This window comes from Carettochelys insculpta, chromosome 2 (assembly GCF_033958435.1).
Source record: "Carettochelys insculpta isolate YL-2023 chromosome 2, ASM3395843v1, whole genome shotgun sequence".
Lineage (NCBI taxonomy): Eukaryota > Metazoa > Chordata > Testudines > Carettochelyidae > Carettochelys > Carettochelys insculpta.
The window spans coordinates 194271667-194295728 of record NC_134138.1 but is presented as its reverse complement, the minus strand read 5'-3'; the positions used below and the strand labels follow the sequence as shown (position 1 = coordinate 194295728).

The window sequence follows — 24062 nt, the reverse complement described above, 5'->3', positions numbered from 1 at the left end:
TTCAGACTAAATTTCCAGAAGTGACCATGGGTTTAGGTATCCAAGTTGACATGACTTGGGTCTGATTCAGAAATATGTTGGACAGGCACAACTCCAAATGAAGTCAGTGGATTTGCGAGTGCTCAGCAAGCACCTCAAGACTCAGAACCGAAAGGTGTCTTGATTTGAGTATTCAAACTTGGGAAAACCCCAAGATAAATACCCACTTTTCATGTTTTTTAATTTTTAGAAACTGTAAATAATTAGATTTTGTACTATAGTTTAAATGACTCAATACTCAGAGTCCTGTATTACTATGCCTAGCAAAGAATCTGTTTCTCAAAAAAAATGGTCAGAATCTGTTTTGTTGTATTGTTACAGACATATATGCTGACAGGTATTTGGAAATAACAGACAAAATAGTTTAAATTGATTATAGTGTCTTGGTTTGTGTGCAGGATTTTTATTTTTGTTATAGGATTTGTGTGTGTGTGCGCGCGTGTGTGTGTGTGTGTGTGCACGCAGAAGTGCCCATTGCCTAGATTCTGTTTTAGTGCGAGACAATATAGATTTTTCTTTCTTATTAGATTGTCTGGAAATTATCCTGGATTTCTTCTTTTTTCTTAGTTCTTTTCCTCTAAAAACTTAGCAAAATACTTCAATTCCACAAAAGACTTGAAACAGTTATACAGTAGTCTTAATGACATGATACTGTGAGTTAACATTTCTGACAAGATGGGAATGTTACCTCTCTTGTTTTGCACATTCACGAGTAATAATGTTCCAAGCTTATCCTATGCCCTTTACTGTAATTGCCTCAAGACCACACTAGTCCTAATGGGTATGCACTCTGCCCCAGTAATCAGAAAAAAACTATAGTTTACAGAGACATGTCACATATTATTAAAAATACTTTCTTGGCCTGTTTGCAGATCCTCTGTATGTCATTAAAACCAAAAGAATTTTTAAAAGTTGAGTCAAGTCAATTTTTGTTTACTACTTATATTTCTTTTTGCTAAGGCCATAAAGTAGATTAGCTCATTTAACTTTTGCAGCCAGTTTAATTTTCCCTATTTATGTACCAGTATGAGGACTCAAAATTTTGATTATAGTCTTAAGGTCTCAGTTGAGCAATGCTCTTAACCTCTTGGGCTATGTCTACACTCGCCAAAAACTTTGAAATGGCCATTTCGAAGTTTACTAATGAAGCGCTGAAATACATATTCATCTGCACATAGGAATAAGGGGACTTCGAAGTAGGTGGGGTCCTTTCGAAAAGGAGCCCCATCTGGACGAGCCGCGTCAATTTCGAAGTGCTGAGGCTGCCCGCATGCTAATGAGGCGCTGAATATGTATTTCAGCACTTCATTAGTAAACTTCGAAATAGCCATTTGCATGGCCATTTCAAAGTTTTTGGCTAGTGTAGACACGGCCTTGGAAAAGTGCATCCCTGTTCAGGAAAGCACTAACTTCAAGTCTGAGTTTTGTCTGAATTTGAACTTTTGAAATAGGGATACCCTTTCGAAGGAACTCTGGCTACACAGCTATTTTTATTTTGAAATCAGCACTGTTGACCTGGCCATAATTTACATGCCACTTCGGAAAGGGAGGGGGAATGTAGCTACAACCTACAAGATAAATTCAAATTTGTTAAAATTGATTTTATAATGCTATTTTTTAAAATTTGATTTCGAGTATCTTCACTTCCCAGACTCCCAACAAATTCGACACATTGCTTCCACGCTGAAATTACCAAACATTGATGTTGCAGCAGTGCATTGTGGGAACCTATCCCACAGGTCCCTCAGCTCCACATTCTGAGCCACGAGCCCGGTGCAGCAGTGCTGTCAGTTTCCTGGCTCCTGCAGCTTGGGGGACCCAAGAAACTGACAGCGCAGCCGCCCTTGACAGTTTCCCGGCTCACCCTCGTACAGTAAATCCTCCAATTAATGGACTAATGTGGGGGAAAGGGCTGGCCCTTCTTCCCAACAGTCCGTTAAATGTGAGGGTTTACTCCCCCTCCCTGCAGGCTCCCCCAACCTCCCCAAAAAAAGCCCCCCCGCAAAACATTGCCCTCCCCCAAAAAAACAAACCCCTGCCACTCACCGACTCCAGTGGAAGAGCCGCTGGAGCCTGCTGGCTGGGGATGACTGGTCTCAGGTGGCCACGGGTGCCTGCGAGGTGGGCGCCTGCCCATGGGCGTCAGGAGACACCTGGCCATGGCGTGCCTGGATCTGCGTGGCTGCAGCCTTCTGGTTGCAGGGTGCCTTGAGCCACCTGGCCCCACGCAGCAGGAGTGCAGCAGCCCTGGTCAGTTTCCCGGCCCCTGCTAGTAGCTGGGAGCCAGGTGCCACGTGTAGCTTTGTGGGATAGATGGGGACGCTTGTGGAGGCTAATAAATTCGAATGAAACACATGGCGCTTCCACACTAGCATTTATTTGACCTTTTAAACTCGAGACTGACCCTATACCCATCTGTTAATATTGACATTTTGTTATCGATATAGGGCTGACAAAATCGAGCTGATGACATTTACAGTGAAGACAGTGATGTTTTAATGTCAAGCTAACTCCTTTAAATTTGATTTGATCTTATAGTGTAGATGCAGCCAGGGAACAGATCCTATTTCAAAATAAGCCATAGTGTGTCCAATGAAATAGGCTCTGTGTGTGTAGATGCTGTATTTTAAAATTCTATTTTGAAATGCATTTTGTATGTAGCAGCGTTATTTCAAAATAAGCTGTTCCTGAATAGCTCTTCTGGAATAGCTTATTTGAAAATAAGGCTGCTGTGTAGACATACCCCTAGAAGGGCATGAATCAGAACCTGAAAGCTGATTTGTTATAAAGAAATACTTCCTTGGGTTCTGAGCTTCTTGGAACAGTATCTTTCTCTTTCTATCCCACTCATTTGTACAGCACCGAGAATAGTGAATCCCACTTTGGAGCCTTTGTGGAATCTCACAATAAAACTAACAATCATAAATATTCTTTTCTAAACTTCATGGAACCCTTTCATTTCATCTTGGATTTTGTACATTTACAAAGCCTATATTTTGGGGCCAAATGTAAACCGCCAGTGTTCTCTTAATTCATATTGTATGCATGGGGAGTAGATATTCTTTATTTCAAGTGGGTATCTCTTTTAGGGACTGATGTCAATTTGCATTTGCAAAAACAGCATTACTTGATCACTTCATAGTACAGAATCACTATGGCAATGAGATAGCACTCCATGAATAACCAACATCAGAAATAATTACAGGAAAAAATCATAAAGTCTTTTTTTTTCCATATGCCAAAAATGCTAGGGGCTGCACCTGAGTTTTGGAATTTATCACTCAGCAAAGGACAGCAAGTTGTGAAAACAGAATAAGATAGAATGTGAATTTAAAATGGATTATCTATTCCTGATTAACTCTGTGGGTGGACAGTCTTATTCTAGAAAAAAGTGAACCGAATTCCAAATTGGCTGAATCTACTTAAAAAAAAGAATAAAAAAAAGGCATCCCTCTTGCAGCTATCCATGAGCTTTATAAATATCTGAATGGCAGCTGCTCTGCCTGAAACGGGACTTGTCCACATCAGGAAATTCACGAGCCTATATTCTACAATAGGAGCATCGGCATCGTAAATTACAGCAATAGCAATATAATTACAGTGGCATAATTATGCCAGTAAATGTCCCTGTGTAGACAAGCCTTGAAATATGTTTTTTTATTAAACGTTTTACGCTTGTGTGATATGCTCAGAATAATGTCTTGAATTTGGTACATGATGCTTTATTTTCAGAAACACTTTACAAATTATAGGCGTATGGTATCATAAAAATGGTGCCATCTTTGGGGTGGAGAATGACAATCAGCCCATGCATACAATATTGAATGACAGTCTGGGGTAGAATATTTTGGCTATGGATGCCAAGGTACAAGAAACACCTATTCACCCAAAAAGAGCCAGAAGACTTCATTGCTTATGCTGGGTTGATAGTGGCAAGATTTTTAATCCTTAATCCAGCAAAGCTGTCAAATGTATGCTTAAATTTTAAGCCTCTGATCAAGTGGTTCTCTGGATTGGGATCACACAAAACAAAATCCCCACAAAGTAAATTACAGATAGCTGTTTGTATGTATGCAAGAAGGATGAGTCTAAGCCTGAGTCTAAGCCTACGGTCTCAGGAAACTATTTCCCATACACTCCAGAAGCTGTGCAAAGGCTTGGGGGAATCAGAGGTAATGAAGCTGCTAATGAAGCAGAAATAATTTCTGGGAAGAGCCCAGCTATGACTCAGGAGGGGTTTGGAGAGTGGGTTGGGGAAAAGTTACGGAATGGGACTTTTGGGGGAGCAGAAAGGGACTGTTAGGAAAGTCTCCCCCATGCAGATCCTGGCTGCCCCCTAGCCGCCCCCATTCATCCAGGCACATCTGCCCTGTCCACATGTGTCTCTGAACACCCCATTCAGACACCCACTCAATTCATCTTCATGTGTCCTGCACCTCCTGTCCCAGTGTGTCTCTGTGGCCCAACTCAGGCACAGCCCTTGTGCCTGTAGCTCTGCACCTCCCTTCCCCTCTGTGCATGTGTCCCAGCACCACCATTCCCATTCAGCTGCTATCCCACTCTGTTCTCCCACATTAGCCCTTCCGAGCCTTCTGACTCCCATCCCAGCAACCTCACACTCTCTCTCTCCTGACCAGGCCCGACCAGTGCTGCAAAGAGGGCTCTGCAGGCTCGCTCTCCCTAACTGGCTGGGAGCAGCTGCAATGTTCCAGCATCACAGTGCACTTTGGAGGGCCAGAGGCAGAACTGCAGCAGGTAATTTCTGCAGGGAGCAGGGGCCTCGTTGTAGTGCCACTGCACCATCTGGTGGCCAAAAAGCAGAACTGCAGCAATATGCTCGGAGAAGTTTTTTTTCTGTGGAAAAAACTACCATAGAGGAAACTCTTTCATATCTGGCATTCTTATCAGGAACCTCAGATAACTGCAACGAAGGGTCCTGTGGCACCTTATAGACTAACAGAAAAGTTTTGAGCATGAGCTTTCGTGAGCACAGACTCACTTCATCAGATGCTGGTCATGAAGTGAGTCTGTGCTCACGAAAGCTCATGCTCAAAACTTTCTGTTAGTCTATAAGGTGCCACAAGACCCCTCGTTGCTGTTACAGATCCAGACTAACATGGCTACCCCTCCGATACTCTCAGATAACTGGCATTTCAGCCATAAGTAAATTTTACTTACGTTTTCCATAAGTCCAGTACAGTGAAAGTAAATACTAATAAATACAGCAAATACAGTATAAGATTACAGTGTACAATACTACTGTTGGTAAGTAAAGTCCTCTTTATACATTTGTGTTTGTTTCTTAACAGTTATTACCTTGTTTTTCATTCGTGTTATGCACGGCTAGGTATACCTCTGTATTATCCAGAATATTTGAATATCTGGTAACTTCCTGGTCCCCAGGCTGCTGGACATGAAGGAGTTTACCATATGCATGGCTTTTTAATTATGCATGTGCAGTGGTGCTGAATTGCCCCAGGGTAAGTAGGCTCCAAGAATATTTGTGTACGAGAATAAATCTTCACATATCTCTCACATATTAAGTAATAATGTCCAATGGCAACATTTTCAAACCTGTGTCCTAAAGTTAGGCTCCTAAATCCATATTAAGCCATCCAAATGTAAGTGACCTGATTTCAGAAGTGCTGAGCACTCGCTAACATCCACTGAAGTCCATACCAACATTTCAGTAGCTTGAAGGCTCAGTCTTACTAATTCTCACAATTGCATTGCCAGTCTCATGATGTTATGTGTTTTCCCTCAAGAATCAGCTCATGAAATCATGGAATTATGTGAGATTCACAGCTTTTTTTAAAAGGGTTTAGTCCTCACGGTTTCAGAAGAAAAGCTTGAAAATATGAACCCAAAAGGCTCAAACAACAGACAGCAAATACAAAGAATTACAAAATTAATTGTTTTTATTAATACCGTGATTATAAGATAATCTCATGACTGTTTTGGAATCTGAATTTTAGGTTTGGCAACACTGAGGATGCCATTCGCATATACAGCTATCTCCCTCCTGCTGTGTCTTTCATAAATTATATATCTCACGTACAACCCAACTGCCAAATAAGGATGCTTAAAATCTACATTCAGGAACTCCAATCAGTCACCCAATTGCCTGCTTTGGGCACTGAGTAGGTACCAGGCTCAGTACCCAAATATGAAACTGGGCACCCACTTTTGACATCTGATATCACCTCAGGTTAAGATGTTCTAAACTGGCTAATTATTTTGGGTGCCCAACTTCAGACACCTTAAAAAGTACTTGATTTTCAGATAGGGCAGAACATTCAACCTCTGAAAACCAGTCCCCTTTAAAACATTTCAAGTTGGAACAGCTAAAATCTGAAGCACCAAATACTTCGAGTCATTTTGGAACATCTTATTTTTTGTGTGTTTATTTCCATTCGAGAACGTCATTTCTGGAGGCATCAATTATACAATTTATCCATCACACGAGTTTTATGAATTTAGATGACTTTTCATGTTTGTGTTCTTGAGGTCACTGAATTTCTAATGTATCTTCTCAATTTCAGTATTTCATTGCAACATTTTGGTCAGCCACCTTACTAAATAGTCAGTTGAAAGAGAGATCAAATAATATTAATGAAATACTCGCCAGGAATTGGAATGAAGTCAGCTCACATTTTTCTATATAGTGAGGATTCAGCAAGTTCCGCTATAAATTGTTCTGAGGCCATGACTGTGAATAGTATTGGGAACTCTTGACTTCTTTATTACAGACAAAAGAACATATACAACAGGCTGGGATGACTAACTCTGGAGCGCCTTACTTTCTTTCAAAAGCAGAAAAAAACTTAGCCAGGGATGCTGGACATTTAACTTTTTCATCATTTTTGTTCTTTCTTCCTGATGAAAAGCAGTACTACATAAAAGCACAGCATTATTTGGGGGGATTCAAACAATTTTTTAAAAATTTAAAATGCTAAAAAAATAATAAAAAATCCAGTATCTGTTCAGAGTTAAAATTAGGGAAAACCTGGGCACTCCTGTGGTTTTAAAGATCTGTAAACTTATTCACAGAAGAAAAGCACATCCCCAAATCTACCAAGGGACGAGCTTGAGCCCAAACAGCAAAGAATAATTCTGAGGTTCTCATTGTCAAAATTGCTTTCTGAAATGTAACTATGTTAACTACAATCCATTAAAAAAAAAAAGCCTCGACTTCAACTCATCCATTCCCCTTCCTCACTACATGATGCACCTGCTGCTAAACCAACTTCAGTTCCTTCTCAAAGGCCACATCTACACTAGCAAGTTCTTTTGGACAATCAAGCCCCTTTTTGAAAGAACCCGTGGAGCATCCACACACAAAATGAGCCCTGGTGATCGAAAACTGAAAGAATGCGGCTCTTCTTCTGGCAGCCCTCATCTGCTCCTGGATCAGGAAGAGCGTCTCCTTTCGAAAGCTTCTTTAGAAAAAAAGCATGTGTAGATGTTCCGCGGGCCCTTATTTCAAAAGAGCAGGCTTCACACTGCTGGATTTTTTGATCCCTGGCCCATTCTTTCTAAAGAGCAGCGGCTGTGCGGACGCTGTCTATCAAACAAGCAGATTTATCTTTTGATCTACTTTTTTGTGTGTGGGGGCGCTCTTTCTCAAGACATTTTTTCAGAATATCTCTTCCAGAAGAACTTCTTTCAAAGGACCTCTGTAGTGTAGACATTGCCAAAAGGTCCATACAGTAAAGGACTGTGAATCATGGAACACACTGTTCCTAACAAATGAAAGACATGGGTGGGATTGTCATTCTTTTTGACCTTTTGGACACTGAGTGAGAAGGGGCTGGGGCTATGTGCTGGGAAGCAGAAGCCTCCAGTATGGGGCATACGCTGCATCATTTGACTAGCATTACAAATTTATCTTAGACAATCAGCATTTTTTGTCACTTGACTTTTGCCATAAGGTTCTGTTGCTCATACACTATAAGCCAGGGACCTCTTGATGCCACCTGACAATGTGCATAAGGAGTACATAGGGGTTCATACAGATCCCTAGGTCAACTATCCATGTAATAGTTTGCCAAAGGGTGCATGTAATCTAATGAAAATCAGTATGTTACTAATCATCATTATCATTGCAAAATGGATAGAAAGATGGATATTTAAGGAATTAGATACCTACACTGAGAGCTTTGTCCTCAAGGTGTGTAGGCTATGAGAGGTCACCAGAAGATAACATGACTACTCAGGCAGAGGGTAGGGGACACTGTTTTCCCAGGTCATTGTGTATTCTGTCTCTCACAATTTAAATCCATATGATTACTGAGCCTAAATGAAGAAACTGTGAATTCCCATAAAAAAAGAGATGCAGGAATAAACAAAAACAACAGGGAAGGTGGAGTCATTTAGCCAGTCAAGAGAATGGATTTTGGGGGTAACATTAGGTGTACTGAGGTGCCCTGGTAATCCTTCACCAAGGAGACTAAGGCCTGGTCTACACTAGGGTTCAAAGTTGATCCCAGATACGCAGTTCTAGCCATGCCATTTGCGTAGCTAGAACTGATATGTCAGGGTTGACTTTCTTTCCCGGTATAGAGGCCAAGGAGCCCCACTCATGTCAACATCCATTACTCTACGCGTCAGCGTGCAGTCCCGCGGTTGACGGCTGAGCCCAGAGAGATCGATTTTCCTGCATGTTCATACATGTGGCAAAATCGATCCCCAGAAGACTGATTGCAGCACGCTGACTCCCGGTAAGTATAGACATACCCAAGTGGTCAGTCTGTTCTGTTTTATGAAAGGGGGATCACAGACATCCCGGCCAGAAAATGCTGCAAAAAGGTTGGGTGAGCTAAACTTCATTGGACAAGATAGTATCTTATTAATTAAGACGGGGCTTCAAAATACATGTTATGATTTTATTTTACATGTAACCATTTGTTGCCAACACTTTAACTTCTTTGTTCTACAGTTCAAATCTCTATGCTTTGTTAAAATTTTTTCCCCCCAAGTCCGTAAGTGCCATGTGTTAAATGAAACAGTGATCTGAGGGGAAACTGGTAAGATTATGAGTACTGCTTCTCTGAGAGCAGCACATCTGTGAATTCTGTGTCCAGTGGACCAAGGGCTGGACACTTCAGAGAGATGCTCACAAGGCTCAAGGACTGGAACGTGCCTATTGCTAACCTGGGTTAGAGGGATAGCAGGGATTTATTGCCTGTGGGCAGTGGGGTAAGAGAGCCAGTCCCTGGCAAGAACAGACCAGGCCTCCTCACACTAAGGGTGCGTGGTAGTGAGGTGCTCACTACCCCAGATATCCTTGGGAAGCATCACACATACACAAGGATCTTGCCCCTCAGCTAAATCACATGTACATTTCATGACGAATTCAGGCTACAGGAGCCCAGTTTATATGTCTGTCATCAAAACAGAGGATAGGATGTTACAAGGTGAAGAGATCTCCAGCGTTTACACAGGAAAATACATTCAAACATCATCAGACAAAAAGGTAGGTGTTAAATACCCTCCTAGGTTCTGGGTTTGGTACAGTTCATATTAACAAGTCATCAAATTCTTTCAAGGGGGACACTGAATTCCAGACTTTATACAATATTTTGATATATATTGGGTCTTATTATCAGATAGAAAACAGACTCAATAGACTGGATAACAGAGCTGTAAAGCATCAGAAAGGCGGTATCTAGACTGCAGGCTTCTGCTGACAGATGTTTTGTTGACAGAGTGCTCATTCAGACTGCACATTGCTAGGAATAGATCTGCTGGTCAGGAGCATTCTGCTGACATCCCTGTGCTCCTTGTTCCACGGGGAAGACAGGATGTCTCGACAGAGGGCTTGTCCCCAACATTTGGCCCTGCATGGATGGGCCAAATGTTGGAAAAGCCTCTCCCGAAAGAACTATTGGCAAAACATACGCAAATTGGTGGTGCACAGTTTGTGTATCTTTTGCCGATAGTTCCCCGCAGTGTAGACACAGCCAAAGAGACAGAATACCCAGAGAGAGAGGCAACAGGAACTTACGGCATCAGTATAAAGGCGAGCAAGTAAAGGCTGAAAAAGTTTTCACTGACCACAACAAGCAGAGGTGAAAAAAACAGGTAAAAACCAAAGCATTAAATTCTCTGCACATCAGTGTAATTTCATTAATGCCAATGGCACTACTGTGATTTAAATGAGCTGAGAACTGGACCCACTGTAAATTAATTACATTTGGCCTGATCTTGCAGGCTTTCCACCAGCAAGGCTCTCATTGATGGAAATGGGAGTTCTGACTGCCCAAGGACTGCAAAAGTGGGTTCACTTTCATCAGGCGAATGTGTTTAAACTCTGCCATTCCCAGACAACATCGTATGCTTCATCCCTGGATCCAATATAACTTTCTGACCTGTCTTCTGGGGATTCTAGTTTGTAAGCCATTCTCCTCCTCCTCCTTTCACTTACCTTCTTCAACTCCTCCTGAATGCTTTTGCCATCATCCTCCGAGGACAAATTTTTCTTCTGGTTCTCCGATTCTGTTCTAGGGTCTGACTCTTGCTCTTCACCTGAAGAGGTTTCCTTGTCACTCATTTTAGCAGCTAGTTCAAATAACTTGGATTTAAGTTTTTCTTCAACAACGCCTGTCTTGATTTGATGGCGTTGATCCTCACTGCTTACATCAGCTTCTGATACATCCTCAGAAAACTATGAGGCAAATCAAAATAGTTAAAAAAAAATCAAAGAAAGTGCAAAGAAAAAAATCAACAGTATTTCTGCAAGGGCTATATTTAAGTTCACAATATATACAAGTACCCTTCACTCTGCAGGGAATCTAGAAAAATACTCCTGTATAATCTCTAGACAGATAGATTTTTTTTTCTGTGTAGAATGTGCCCAGCAGATTGACTTTCAGAAGACGATATTTCGCTTTTGCTTCCTTTTCCATATTACAGGAAAACAGCAACAGGTCCATAAATAATTAGCTACTCTGTACACATAATAAAATAATCTCGTATATGACACTTTTCACTAAAACACAGTACAAAGGAAACCATACAGCATCATCCATGGGCATTTTACAGATGAAGAAACTAGGTTGCACAAGGTCAAACCACCATGGTGGTCTTGTTGACAGAATAAGCACTTTTGCTAGGATGACCACCCTGCATTTTACAAAATGGAGACACTTCTATGCAATGAAAACTGTCATTAAAAATGGAACGTTTCATCTGTTCCAGTAGAGGTGAGAAGAAACAGCAGATTGTAATTCCCCAGGACTAAGGATACATCTGCACTTCGAGCTGTGGGCCTGGTTACCAATGTAAGGAGACATACATGTGCTAGCTGTCATCCAGCTAGTGAACTAAAACGACATGAAGCCAGTGGATTATGAGTGATGAATGGGCTAACTGCCCCAAGTACCCACCCGTCCAACTTACTGAAGTTGCTAGCCCCTATTATGGTTCGTGATGCCATGGATACATTCTATTCTTGGTGCACTTGTTTGATCAGAGCTAGTTCAAGTATGTCTTCTTGAGCTGGGAATTGCTTGAAGTGTAAACACAGGTTACGTCTACATTACGACATAGATCTGAATGTGTTAAAATTGATTTTGTAATGCTGGGTTTTATAATTCAAATCTGAGTACCCTCACCTCCCTACAAATTCTCCGCAAAGTCGACTTGTTGCTGCCACACTCAATTGCCAAACATTGACTGTTGCAGCAGTGCATTGTGGGAACCTAGCTCACAGTTTCCTCAGCCCCATAGCATTCAGGGTATTTTTCACTGGTGCAGCATGGGAAAAAATGCTCTGCAAGTGGTTGTGGGTATGTGATGTCACCTTCTCATATTGCATTGCCTTCATTCCCCTCCCATGGAAAGCAAGGAAAGAAGCAAAAGTAGGGCATCAACAAAGATCACCGAGTTAACTGAGATCTCTTGCTTCTATAACTGAGTTGCTTTTTATAACTGAATTAGCAAAGATTTTACAAAAAACAGCAGGTGTCTGTGTCTTCTTAACTGGCCCTGGCCCTTCTGCCACTTTTCCTTGTCTAAAGGAAGCCATTTGATAAGGAATTTGCCCAAGCTTGAAGAAAGAGAAGGATAGAAAAGGTTAGGAAAAAGATTTTCGGCTTCCCACTACACTACACAGAGTTGTCCAACACAGGGGATGGAGCTCGCCAAATTTCAACAAACAGTGCTGCTCAGGCAGGGGGACCCTCTTAAGGGATTGACTGTTAGGGGGCCAGCCCCCCCTCATCCCATTGGGGGGGGCTTTGGGGGATCAGAGGATGAAGGGCCAGTTGAAGCCTCCAAAAATCTTAGCTTCCAGGAAAGACTCCCCCCCTGACAGCAGCAAGCCCCTGAAAATCTTTTTGGTCTTTGGAGCCCTCACTGTGTTCAAGCCAGGACATGGTGCTGCCTGGCAGCACGGTCTGCACTGAACAGCAGGCACGTCCTTTCATTGGGTTGGGGGCTAGTCACTTGATGTGGTTGGGCATGGGAAAGACCCTGATTGTGTGGTGCCTGTCGGTGGAAGGAGGGAGGGGTCCTGAACAAATGTCAACTACCAAAAAGAAGTTTCTTGGCCTCTCATACAAGCATGACCCTTACAGCAGCCTAGCTGCCACGTGGTGCGGTGGGGCAGAGGCTGGAGCCAGCACTGAAAAAAAGAATCCAAGTGCTCAGCTTGCAGAGGTAGAGACAGAACCATGCACTCCAAGTTGGAGCTCTCTTTAATGGGTAGATGCACTCACTGCACTGATAGCAAAGAACGAAGTTTCTTAGCCTCTCATACAAACATGACCCCACAGCCATGGGCTTCCTGGTGCTGAATTCAAATTCGCAGGCTTCCTGTTACCTACTTCCAGAGCACTTGAGGAGGAGCAGAGATGGAAGTAGCCAGAGTGGAGGACCGTGGAGCATCGTGGAATACATACAGGATACCTCTGGAGGTCAATAAAGTCTATTAAAAGACATGGCGTTTCCACACTAGCTTTAATTCGAACTTTTAAATTCAAGCATGATGCTACTCGGAGTAGCTTTCCACGGTGTTATGATACCGACCTTAGTGTTGCCTAAAACTGACCTCATGGTATTTACAGGGAAGACAGTGACATTGTAAAATCGAGCTAACTGCCTTAAATTCAACTTTATCACGCAGTGTATACATAGCTACAGTCTAAGTACTAGGAATTCTTTTAAAGAGCACAGTCATGATCTAAAATGTCTGGGGAGAGAGGGTATGAAGAAACAGCCATTGCACAGCACCTAGGCTGAGTAAACCATTGATGATAATTTAGATTATGACACAAAGCAAAAAGCTAGGTGGTGGTGTTTACCCTGTGCGCTCCCACTGTGATAGGACTGGAGAATGCTAAGAAAACAACAATTCTTAGCTTGAATTCATAAGAAACAGAACTCCAGATTTGCTTTGTATGGCTAGTTTGTTCACATTCTTGAATGCAGTATTCCCTGAATTGACCTACCTACCAGTTGGGAATCTTAAAACGATGATAATTTTGATACTTCTCTCATAATTTGACCAGGCAAACTGTCACTGACTGGCTAATAGGGTGTGCTGATTGTGCTTTGTCACATATGTTGGAAATCTTACCTTACTATCAAGCCCTTTCACAATTCTGCAATTATTTGTGTGCAAAATTGATACCATGAGGCTCTCTAATAATGTAAATCAGGTAGTTAGATATTTTTTATGTTATAATTTGCACCCAGACAACTGGAGGGTGTTTCTGAAAATGAGGATCAGGTACCACCTTGGCTGCAAAATAGCTGCCACAATGGAAGGTGATTGCATTTGGTTTTAGTGGATTTAAATTATTCCACCCCTCCCAGTGCCAATTTTTGCACTTTGCAATTTTTTTTATCTCTTGAACTTCCCAATTGCCCTCTTTGCCACAGAAACAGAGCCGAGCAGGGCAGAGCATCCCCTCCCCTGCACCCATAGCACTCTGCAGCTCCACAGAGCACCCAAGATTGAGTCAGGGATATTCTTAGTACAAATCATGGACAGGTCACAGACACAAATCTTTGTTTGTAGCCTGTGACCTGAACATGACTTGTACGAAAATGCCCATAACTAAATCGTAGCCTTATTTATACTGTCTCGCACAAGTCAGTACGATTAAATCCTAATATTCAGGAGCACCAAATAATTAGTTTGAAGAATCCATACTGAGGTTGACTGGACCACATGTCCCCTTGCTGCTGAAAATACAACCAGCCTTCCAAACGGAGAACTAATCCAAACGGAGCCTGATCCAAACGCCCTTGAAGTTGGTGGGAGTCTTTCTACTGACTCCCATGTGCAGTGCTTTGCAGCAGGGCCTAGCAGAACAATGCAACCAACTAGCCCATAGACTCCTTGTTTTCATAAGGGCGTTTGAGAGTTGTGCTGGCTCACTTGAGGGTAAGGCTGAGGTAGTCAGCAGTTCTCACACAAGTACGCAGGCAAAGTTCAAGACTACAGGGAAACCTCGTCTAACTTGATGTGCAACATTGTGCAAAACTCACTTCCCATTAGCTGGTGTGAGTTAATGACACATTCCCCCTTCCACCCACCCCCACTGGACACAACCTCAGAGGACTGACTTTGCTGAGATCACCGGCACAGGTATGCTTGCTGTGCTGTCTTTCCCCCACTCAGCCTGCTGCTTTCTTGTGAGTAGCCTGAGGATTTGCATTTGGTTCAATGCTGAGTGAATTATGGCAACACTGTCCACTGTGGTGACCGTGTTGGTTGTAGGCTTCCTGGCTGAAACAGTGAACTTTCAGCATGAGGTACAGTGAAAGTTTTGTGATGACATGATGCTTGTTTCCGTTTTTTATTTTAAATCAACTGTGTTTATTGAGCAGGCTACTTCAAGGGCCTTCTCAACCTGACCTTTTCTCCTGCGTGAAAACATTTCTTCAGAGTTAAGCTGTGATCGTTTACATAACCTAGCCTTGTTTTAGACCAGCTAACATCCCATCTTCAAGGTCAACGTATAAATTCACACAGGCATGCATCAGTGACATATACTACTTGGCTCTACAAATAGGTATAAGGGGCACAATTTGCTTTGTTACACTTGTGTAACTGAAAGTAGGACTTGGCCTATAACATCTTACCTTTAAGAGACTGACGGATACCTTTGCTACAAAACATTCTAACTGCATGTAAACTCATCAGCAAGTCAGTGTAATCAAAACTAACTCTGCACATACAAAAAAAGAAAGGAGTGAACTTCTTGTTGGTGATAAGCAAAACTAAAAACCTTAAAATTAAAACCTTCCAAGACAAAGCAATTTAAAATGACAAAGGTAAACCCACAATATTATACTGAAACCAATTTCAAAAATCCCCCCAAAGTGTGCTGAAACAGTCAGTAACTATGCAGAAGTTCACATAGAAAAGGAGGACCTACTATCTTTGGAAAGAGATTGTATAAAAGGTTTGCTTTGCAGGTTACATTTCAATGTTTGTTTGTACTTAGAAGTCCCATGTTACCAGCAAATTAATCACAGGTCCCACCTAGTGGGGCTTGAATACAAGAGAACATTTCATTTAGCTCTGTCAAGATAGCACAGAATTTTGTTTGAAGATTTGTAATGAATGAATACAGCAAACCCTAGAGTTATGCAGGGGTTGTGTTTCTGCAACCCCCACATAACCTGAATTTTCATGCCAGTGGAGGGGAGGCAGGAACCAGGAGCAGCCTGGCTCCCGGATCACCTCTTCTCCTTGAAGCCAGGAAGCTAACCAGGGCTGCTGCCCTGTTCAGTTTCCCGGCTCAGCAATCAGAGGGGATCCGGAAGCCAGGCTGCCACTTGGTTCTCAGCCCCCCCACCTTTCTGGAGACCGGGAAACCACTCCTGTCAGGGAGGTAAGAGTCAGGCTGCTGCCCCGACAGAAGTGGTTTCCCCACTACCATTAGGAACAGCAGCCTGACTCACGGCTGACACCCCTGACAGGAGCGGTTTCCACTCCTGTCAGGGGCAGCAGTCGCATTAACCCGAGACACGAGTAACTTTGACTGCGTGTATCTCGAGGGTTTACTATAATGCCATTTTCTACGAGCAATAGCTGACTTCATAATTACATTGTCTAATTGATCTAAAGCAATCAAGGTATTGTTGTTTTCTTTGTACAAGGATAAAATGTGATTATAATTCTAAAAATATATGAATCTTCAACCTTAACTTCAGTTTGTAAGTGGCACGAGTGCATATAATTTCTCCAAGACTATGAGTTAAAAATACAGCACAAGCTTTGTTATCTAGCATGCAGGTGGAATGGGGGTTACCGGTTAATCAAACATGCCAGTTACTCAAGCTTTTTAAGAAGTTAAATAACCTTACTTAACACTGTCACTGTACACAGTACTGTAATATACTGCTCCTTTATTGCCTCACCATCAAACGTACAAAACTGTCACAAACATTGGAAAATGATGCAAGATAGCGATCAGAATTTTTATGGTTAACTGAAGAGGAAATTGTATTGCTACCTATGGCAGATTGCCGGTTAACCAAGTTTTCCAATTGTTAAAGTGCTGAATAACTAAGCTTTTACTGCACAATTGAAACACAGAGGTAAGATTTTACTTCACAACCAAAACACCCAAATTATCTGAAGTGTGCTTTGTAGATATACTAACCTGCCATATTACTTCCTCTGCAGCTAGGCTATGGGAAATGCAGCCAACAAAACATAGATTTCAAAATTTGTCTCATATTAATTTCTAATACCAAATACAAGCATTTGTTTTTTGCATGCCAGTGCCTAAATTCATGATTTGTGCACATAAGTCTCATGTACAAGCTGGAAAAGATCAGATTTTGGTTTTTTCCCTTACTTTAGGGTCTGATTTTCAGAAAAGTTCTTCAACTAATTCAGTTCCAATTTTATGACACAAATTCTGCCTTGGTCTAAGAAGTGACTTATGAATTTGAAAGTTGAGATAGGATTTTAAAACGGATTTTAGAGACTCAGTGTGGAGAGGAGAATAAATCTTGTAATGGGAACCCAACTCAGCCGCAACCTTAACTATGAAATGATTGGTTGTTCCATCATTCTGCTCACAACATTACTGTTTTAGCAACTCAAAATTGTGCGGCTCCGAAGAACAGAGACAAAAAAGTCACTTTTCTTTACAGTGTAACTGGTGGGATAGCCAGGTGGATGTTGCCTTCATGATATTTTATAATTAGAAAAGAAAACCAACTCTTTGAACGGAGAATCAAAACCTATTCCGTGATGCAAGTAATAATGGTCAACAAATCAATATCTATTAATATGCCACAAAAGAATATTGAAATGTGGCTTTTCTTCATGGTAATCTGCATATGATCAACTGCTTTATTTCTGATTCCCATCCACAACTATTTTTAGAAGGAGAGAACTGTCTATGGGTCCAATCAGCCTTCTCTTTATTATACAGGTTGAACCTGTCTAGTCCGGCACTCTTGGGACTGACCAGTGATGAACAAAAGAATTTGCTGGACCATGGGAGGTCAATATTGTCTAGCAGCATTACCAACACTTCCACTGCTTACTGGGCTCTCAGAAGACATTACAGCTAAACAACAGCACAGAACACTAAGAACCAGGACTGGTGGCTGGAAACAAACTTTAAGGGACCATGTGAAACTTGGCCACACCCATGATAAGAGGTTGTCTGGCTAACTCAAATCATGCCAGATTACGGATGTTGCCATATGAGTGCTGGACTAGAGAGGTTCAATCCATATTAGCACATGAAAACATATTACTGATTTATAACTCTCAAAACAAAGCTAGAAGCTATAGACCCCTATTCTTCAATTTATGCTCACTGCAATGTGTTGTACACTGTAATCACCAGAGGAAGTAAAAGTTTATGCTTCAGTCTCAGTCATTTCGTCGGTAACAGCGCATTCCTTTTGGGTTAGTAGAGATTTCTGAAGCTCCTCTACTCTCATTTCCTAAGCAATAGACACTGAATCTGGTTCATCTTTCTTCATACTGTATCTCATATCCCAAATCCCCTGAATCATTTTCATTGTCTTCCCCGTGACTTTTTCAATCCCAACACTGTCCTCCATATATATGTTTTACTATAATTGCACACATTATGCTACACTTGATCGGATGCTCTAGTGCCTTATATACAAGGGACTCAGGTAATTGTATACTGAAAGGCATGAACCAGATTTGCCAGAAAAAAAGCTTAACATGCATTTCTTCACTCACTTCTTCTACATTTTGTTTGTGTCTCATGTGTGTGGGGTACACAAGTTGTACTAGACCAGTGTGATTTGGGGCCCAATTCTGCTTCTGCCTGCTCCGGTGTGTTGGAGGTGGGCAGGCACTGCAAGCCCCTCCTTGCCTTGCACTTCTGTGTAAAGGAGAAAGCAGAATCCCATGTTTTGCACTCTGTGAGCAGCACTACCTTCTGCATTGGTTGGAAATCTGAAGCACTCACTGCACCCTATTAAAGGGTGCGAGCAGGGTCCACAGAGGTATTTTGCCTGTCTGTGTTTGCAAGCAAAATGTCTCGAAGGACTGTCGGGGTACTCCATGAGTTTAAAGATTCCATTTACTTTCTTATTCAGGGCTCTGAAACACACTTTCCCTCACCCACCCACCCCCAGGTAAAACATGTAACATGGAAGAACATCCATAAATTCCACTGGAAGAGGAAGAGGCCACTGTGATCATCTAGTTGCAGGGGGGAAGCAGGGGGGAAGAAGCGTGCAGAGCTGTCCTCAGACTATTCCTTCAGCTGTTCATTTGGAAAAACATCCAATTTTGATTTTAAAATTTTCAGTATGGAGACGCCACCGCAACACAAGCTCGGTGTGATGTCATTCATATGAAATGAATAGGGCCTGGCTATAATTAAGATTACAGTGATAGCACGGAGGTTAAGGAGGGCATCAAACCATGACTTCCACAGACCTCTGACATTTTCTGCTTTTCCTTGTGGCTGTGGTTAGAGTTGGCAGCCAGTGGGGGGGTGGGGTCCAAGAGCACTGAGCTATTATAGGTAGGGATTCTAGGGGTTAGCTGCCAGCTCTGCCGCCCAGGGGCAGTGATGGACCTCACAGCTGCCCACCTCTGTGAGCAGCAGCAACAGCAGATTCTGGACCCCACTTCCTGTTTTGTCACATTTTTACACACATTTTGTCACAAAGTTATGGACAGGCCACAGACTTCTGTGAATTTATGTTTATTGCCCTTGACCTGCGTGTGACTTTCACTGAAAATAACCGCAACAAAATCTTAGCCTTAGCTATAAAGAATGAATGAAAGCAAAGAATGCCTATGTTTGTCAGCTGTGCCAAGGAACAGAGGAGATGCATGACGTCTGCAAGACATACTTCAGTAGTTAACCAGGGGCTACATCTACACAAGAGGCTTTCCCCAGCAAAACTGGGCTTTTGTTGGGAAAAACCGTGGCACGTTTACACGCAAAATGCGCTTTGTCAATAGTTTGTTGACAAAACCCAGCACGTCTGCTGGCAGCGTTATCTCTCTCCCTGTTCAGGTAGAACACCTCTCTCAACAGTGTTCTGTTGACAAAACAGCCGTGTAGATGCTCTGGGGCCCTTTTGTTGACAGACAGGGCTTCCGGTTCACTGGGCAGCCCTGTTTGCAGAGCTTCTGGTCAGCCATTTTGTCGAGAGAGGGACGGGCAGTCAGGTTGCTCTCTGTCAGTAGAGTGGACTGCTCTTTCGATATGCTTTTATGTGTAGACACAATCTGTCAACAGAAGTTTTACTGGGAAATCCCTTCCGACAGTGACTTCTGTCGACAGAGGCGTCTCATGTAACATGGACTAGTATAAAACACTGAGGTCTGGCCATAGATTATGGCTACACTACAGCCTATGTCGACAAAACATGTCACTCAGAGGTGTGCATATTTCACCCTTCTGAGTAACACAATGACAAACGTGCACATGCACAGAACTGTGTCGTCTGGAGAGCTTCTCCCACCTACACAGCTTACGCTGCTTGCAAGGGATGGTTGTTTATGCTCCACCAGCCACACTGCAGTGTCGCAACTGCATCAGCACTAGTCTTGCGACTAGGGAGCAGCAGGCCATCTATCAGAGAGAGGGGCTAGAGAGTACACACCCCAATAAAATAACACCTGCAGACCAGAATGTTTGCTCAGGAGAGTCAAAGGAGTGGAGCCGATTGCTAGCCTCATTCGGAGAGAGGGGTGGGGAGAGGAAATGGTTCACTTCCTTGGTTCAGTCCCACCATCCTCCGCCTTTAGATGAGGACCTAACCAGGGAATTTTTAAGTTACTGTCTCCTAAATACCCCAACAAGATGCAGGGTGCTACCTGGTCCCTAAGGAATAATGGGCTTACTCAGCTCTTCAGGGCTGAGAGGCTACGTCTACACGTGCAGCCAACATCGAAATAGCTTATTTCGATGTTGCGACATCGAAATAGTCTATTTCGATGAATAACGTCTACACGTCCTCCAGGGCCGGCAACGTCGATGTTCAACTTCGACGTTGCTCAGCCCAACATCGAAATAGGCGCAGCGAGGGAACGTCTACACGTCAAAGTAGCACACATCGAAATAGGGATGCCAGGCACAGCTGCAGACAGGGTCACAGGGCGGACTCAACAGCAAGCCGCTCCCTTAAAGGGCCCCTCCCAGACACAGTTGCACTAAACAACACAAGATCCACAGAGCTGACAACTGGTTGCAGACCCTGTGCCTGCAGCATAGATCCCCAGCTGCCGCAGAAGCAGCCAGAAGCCCTGGGCTAAGGGCTGCTGCCCATGGTGACCATAGAGCCCCGCAGGGGCTGGAGAGAGAGCATCTCTCAACCCCCCAGCTGATGGCCGCCATGGAGGACCCCACAATTTCGACGTTGCGGGACGCGGATCGTCTACACGGTCCCTACTTCGACGTTGAACGTCGAAGTAGGGCGCTATTCCTATCTCCTCATGAGGTTAGCGACTTCGACGTCTCGCCGCCTAACGTCGAAGTTAACTTCGAAATAGCGCCCGACGCGTGTAGACGCGACGGGCGCTATTTCGAAGTTGGTGCTGCTACTTCGAAGTAGCGTGCATGTGTAGACGCAGCTTAAGAGTCACTACTTGGGAGGCAGCCTTTGGGGAAAGCAGGCCCCACAGAGGACTTCAGTCAGAGGACTGGTGTGATTTCCTGTTTACTTTCTGCTCAGCTTACCTCATTTTCCTTTCTTTTTCTACAAGCTGTCCTCCAAAGAAAAGTATTTTGGTCTCTGCAAATGTGTTGGTTATTTTACACTTTCAATTTACACTCACTTCACAATTTTCTCTCCCTTATGAATGACAAAATCCTTATAAAAGCAGCATGTAGAGAGAGACCCACACGTGCACACATGATGCCTAGATACATAGGGCAACTATATCTCCCTATTCCAAATACAGGACATGGTGATATGCAGGGGAGGGGCAGCTCCTCCTGGCTCCACCAAGCCCCAGGGGGCAGCTGCTGGCCCTCCCCCAGAACCCCAGGGAAACCACAGTTGCCAGCGCTCCCTGGGAGCCCCAGGGAGGCAGCAGCCCCTACCTCTCCCCGAGCCCTGGGGAAGTGGCAGCTGCCCACGCTCCCCCTGCTTCCCTGAGGCTTAGGGAAGTGACTCCCACCAGCAGCTGCCCAGGCGCAGCTGCTGGCAGAAAAGGTCAGCAGGGAACATCCCAAACACAGAACAGCGAGTCCCTTTCAAAAAAATTAGTTGGGACGCCTTTTTGGTGTCCCAAATGCAGGACCGTTCCGTCCAATACAGGATGGATGGTCATCTATAGCTACAGTACAGTGGGACTCCCCTCCACCCCCAGCAATCACTGGGATTAAAATTCAGTATCCGCCCATAGTTTTACATTTCTGTCCATAGTAATCAATGTCAGTGTTAGTGGAAGGATAGTTGTTCAGGGGTTACCCACACTATTATTTGAATGAGATAACTTATTTATTCCCCATTCAAGAACAGAAAAATGCAGCTACCCACATATTACCTTGTGCTAAATGTTGGGAAATCCTATTTTTTTCAAATATCACCCTCTGTATTGTATTGTACTAGCAATGCCACTGTATTATCTGGATGTGATAGAAAGGGACATGATGAATATACAGGAAAGACCAGTAATAGTTCATATATCACATTGCCTTATTCTCAATTCTCATACGAATGAGGGGTAAAAATCTTGAGAGCTCTTCCTTTCCTGGGTATGATCTGTGCATTGCTGTCAGTGAATCTGAGCCGATTTTGAGAAGTGCCGCTAGTACTGTGCAGTGCTCACAGAGTCCTAGATAATAGAGTTTGACTCCTGTATAACACAGGCCACAGAACTGCCCCCAAATAATTCATGGAGCAGAGACTTTAGAAAAACCTCCAGGCTTGATTTAAAAACTGCCAGTGATAGTGAAGTCACTAGGACTCTGAATAAATTGATCCAACCGTTAATAACCACCTCTGCTAAAAATATACATCTTATTTCCCGTCTAAATCTGCAGATCTTCAAATTCCAGCCTTTGGGCTATATTGTACTGTGTTCTGCTAGACTGAAGATCCCATTAGCAAATATTTGTTCCCCATCTAGATACTTCTAGCCCGTAATCTAGTCATCCTTCACCTTCTCTTTGTAGAGTTGTGTGTGGACACAGAATTTGTATTCTCAGACAGCCACGGAGCTGTGACTCTGAGTGAAACCAGCAGGGCCAGAGCCAGCAACAGTCCCAGTATTGCAAGCAAAAGCAGCAGCAAATCGGGCCACCGCTCGCAGGAGCGTGTCTAGCCCTGACAGCTCCTCTGGTGTGGCCATGCCATCTCTATCTCCACTCGCTGGGGCAGGCACCAGCTTCAGCTGGCAGCTGTCCTTGGTCACATCAGTGTATGCAAGCAGCTTGCACGTTCCCAGACAGGATTTGCACACTGCTGCAGCTTGACATGCTGCTTGCAGGACCCTGCTGGAAACACACCTAATTCAGTGATGAGACCCCATTTACAATTACATTTGGAGGCCAATCAGTTAGGCAGCTTTTCATCCATTCACTGTTTGCCATGTTAATTTTATACTGTTTTAATTGAAATGTTATGTAGTACTAAGCCAAAAGCTTTAGAGAAGTCTGTTACAGCAACACTATTATCCTTATCAACCAAACTTGTCATCATAAAAAATATCAATTTAGTTTGGCAGGACATATTTTCCATAAACTGGCATTAACTATTTATTATTTGAGTTTTACATCAGCTGCTCCATTATTTTGCACAGGACTGATGTCAGACACACAGGCCTATTATCTGGTTGTCCCATTTACCCTTTTTGAAACATTGGCACAGTGTTTGCCGTCTTCAAGTCTGTGGAAACTTCCCTGCTTTTCCAAGACTTACTGAAAATCAACAGTAACTGTCCAGAGAACTCTTCAGCCACCTCTTTTAAAACAACTGGATGTAAGCTGTCCAGGCCTGCTGATTTAACTATATCTAGCTTTAGCAGACACTCTTTTACCTTCTCCTGAGATATTAGTGGAATGTAAAGAAAGTTATCATTGTCATGTGATGAGATGACACCATCTGTTCTTCCTCTGACACAGAAACATTTATTGAACGCTTCCGCTTTTTCTGCTTTATTACTGATATTTGTACCACTTCCATCCAGTAATGAACCAATGCCATTGTCAGGATGCTTTTTACTCCAACATACTTACAAAGCAAATGAACAAAAAAACCTATATTATCCTGATCTCTGCTGGCCATAATTTTCTTCTTGTTTTCTTTTGCTTTTCTTACCATTCTTCTACAATCACTAGGTTCCTGTTTCTATCAATCACTATCATTTACCCTGTTTTGCATTTGTTATATTTTAGATTTTTATAGCTGCCTTCACTTCTCCTCTAAGCAAGATCAGTTTTTAAATCAATATAGTGTTTTACCTCTGTTACGGGTTTTTGGGCAGCTAATAAAATGTTCTTAAATAATTCCCCATTATCATTCATATTTTTCTGATTGAATTCTCCCAGCTAATTTGACCCATAACTTTTCAGTGTTGTGAAACTGGCTCTTTT

At 42.9% G+C, this 24062-nt stretch overlaps 1 protein-coding gene across 1 annotated transcript in view; it reads right to left on the bottom strand.

Moving 5' to 3' along the window:
- The window catches only part of MYRIP (myosin VIIA and Rab interacting protein), a 390058-nt gene that overhangs the window by 28156 nt on the left and 337840 nt on the right, over positions 1-24062 (bottom strand). The window contains exon 11 of the mRNA XM_074986085.1: positions 10466-10705. Within this exon, the coding sequence (XP_074842186.1) occupies positions 10466-10705 (240 nt within the window). The remainder of the gene's footprint in view (positions 1-10465; positions 10706-24062) is intronic.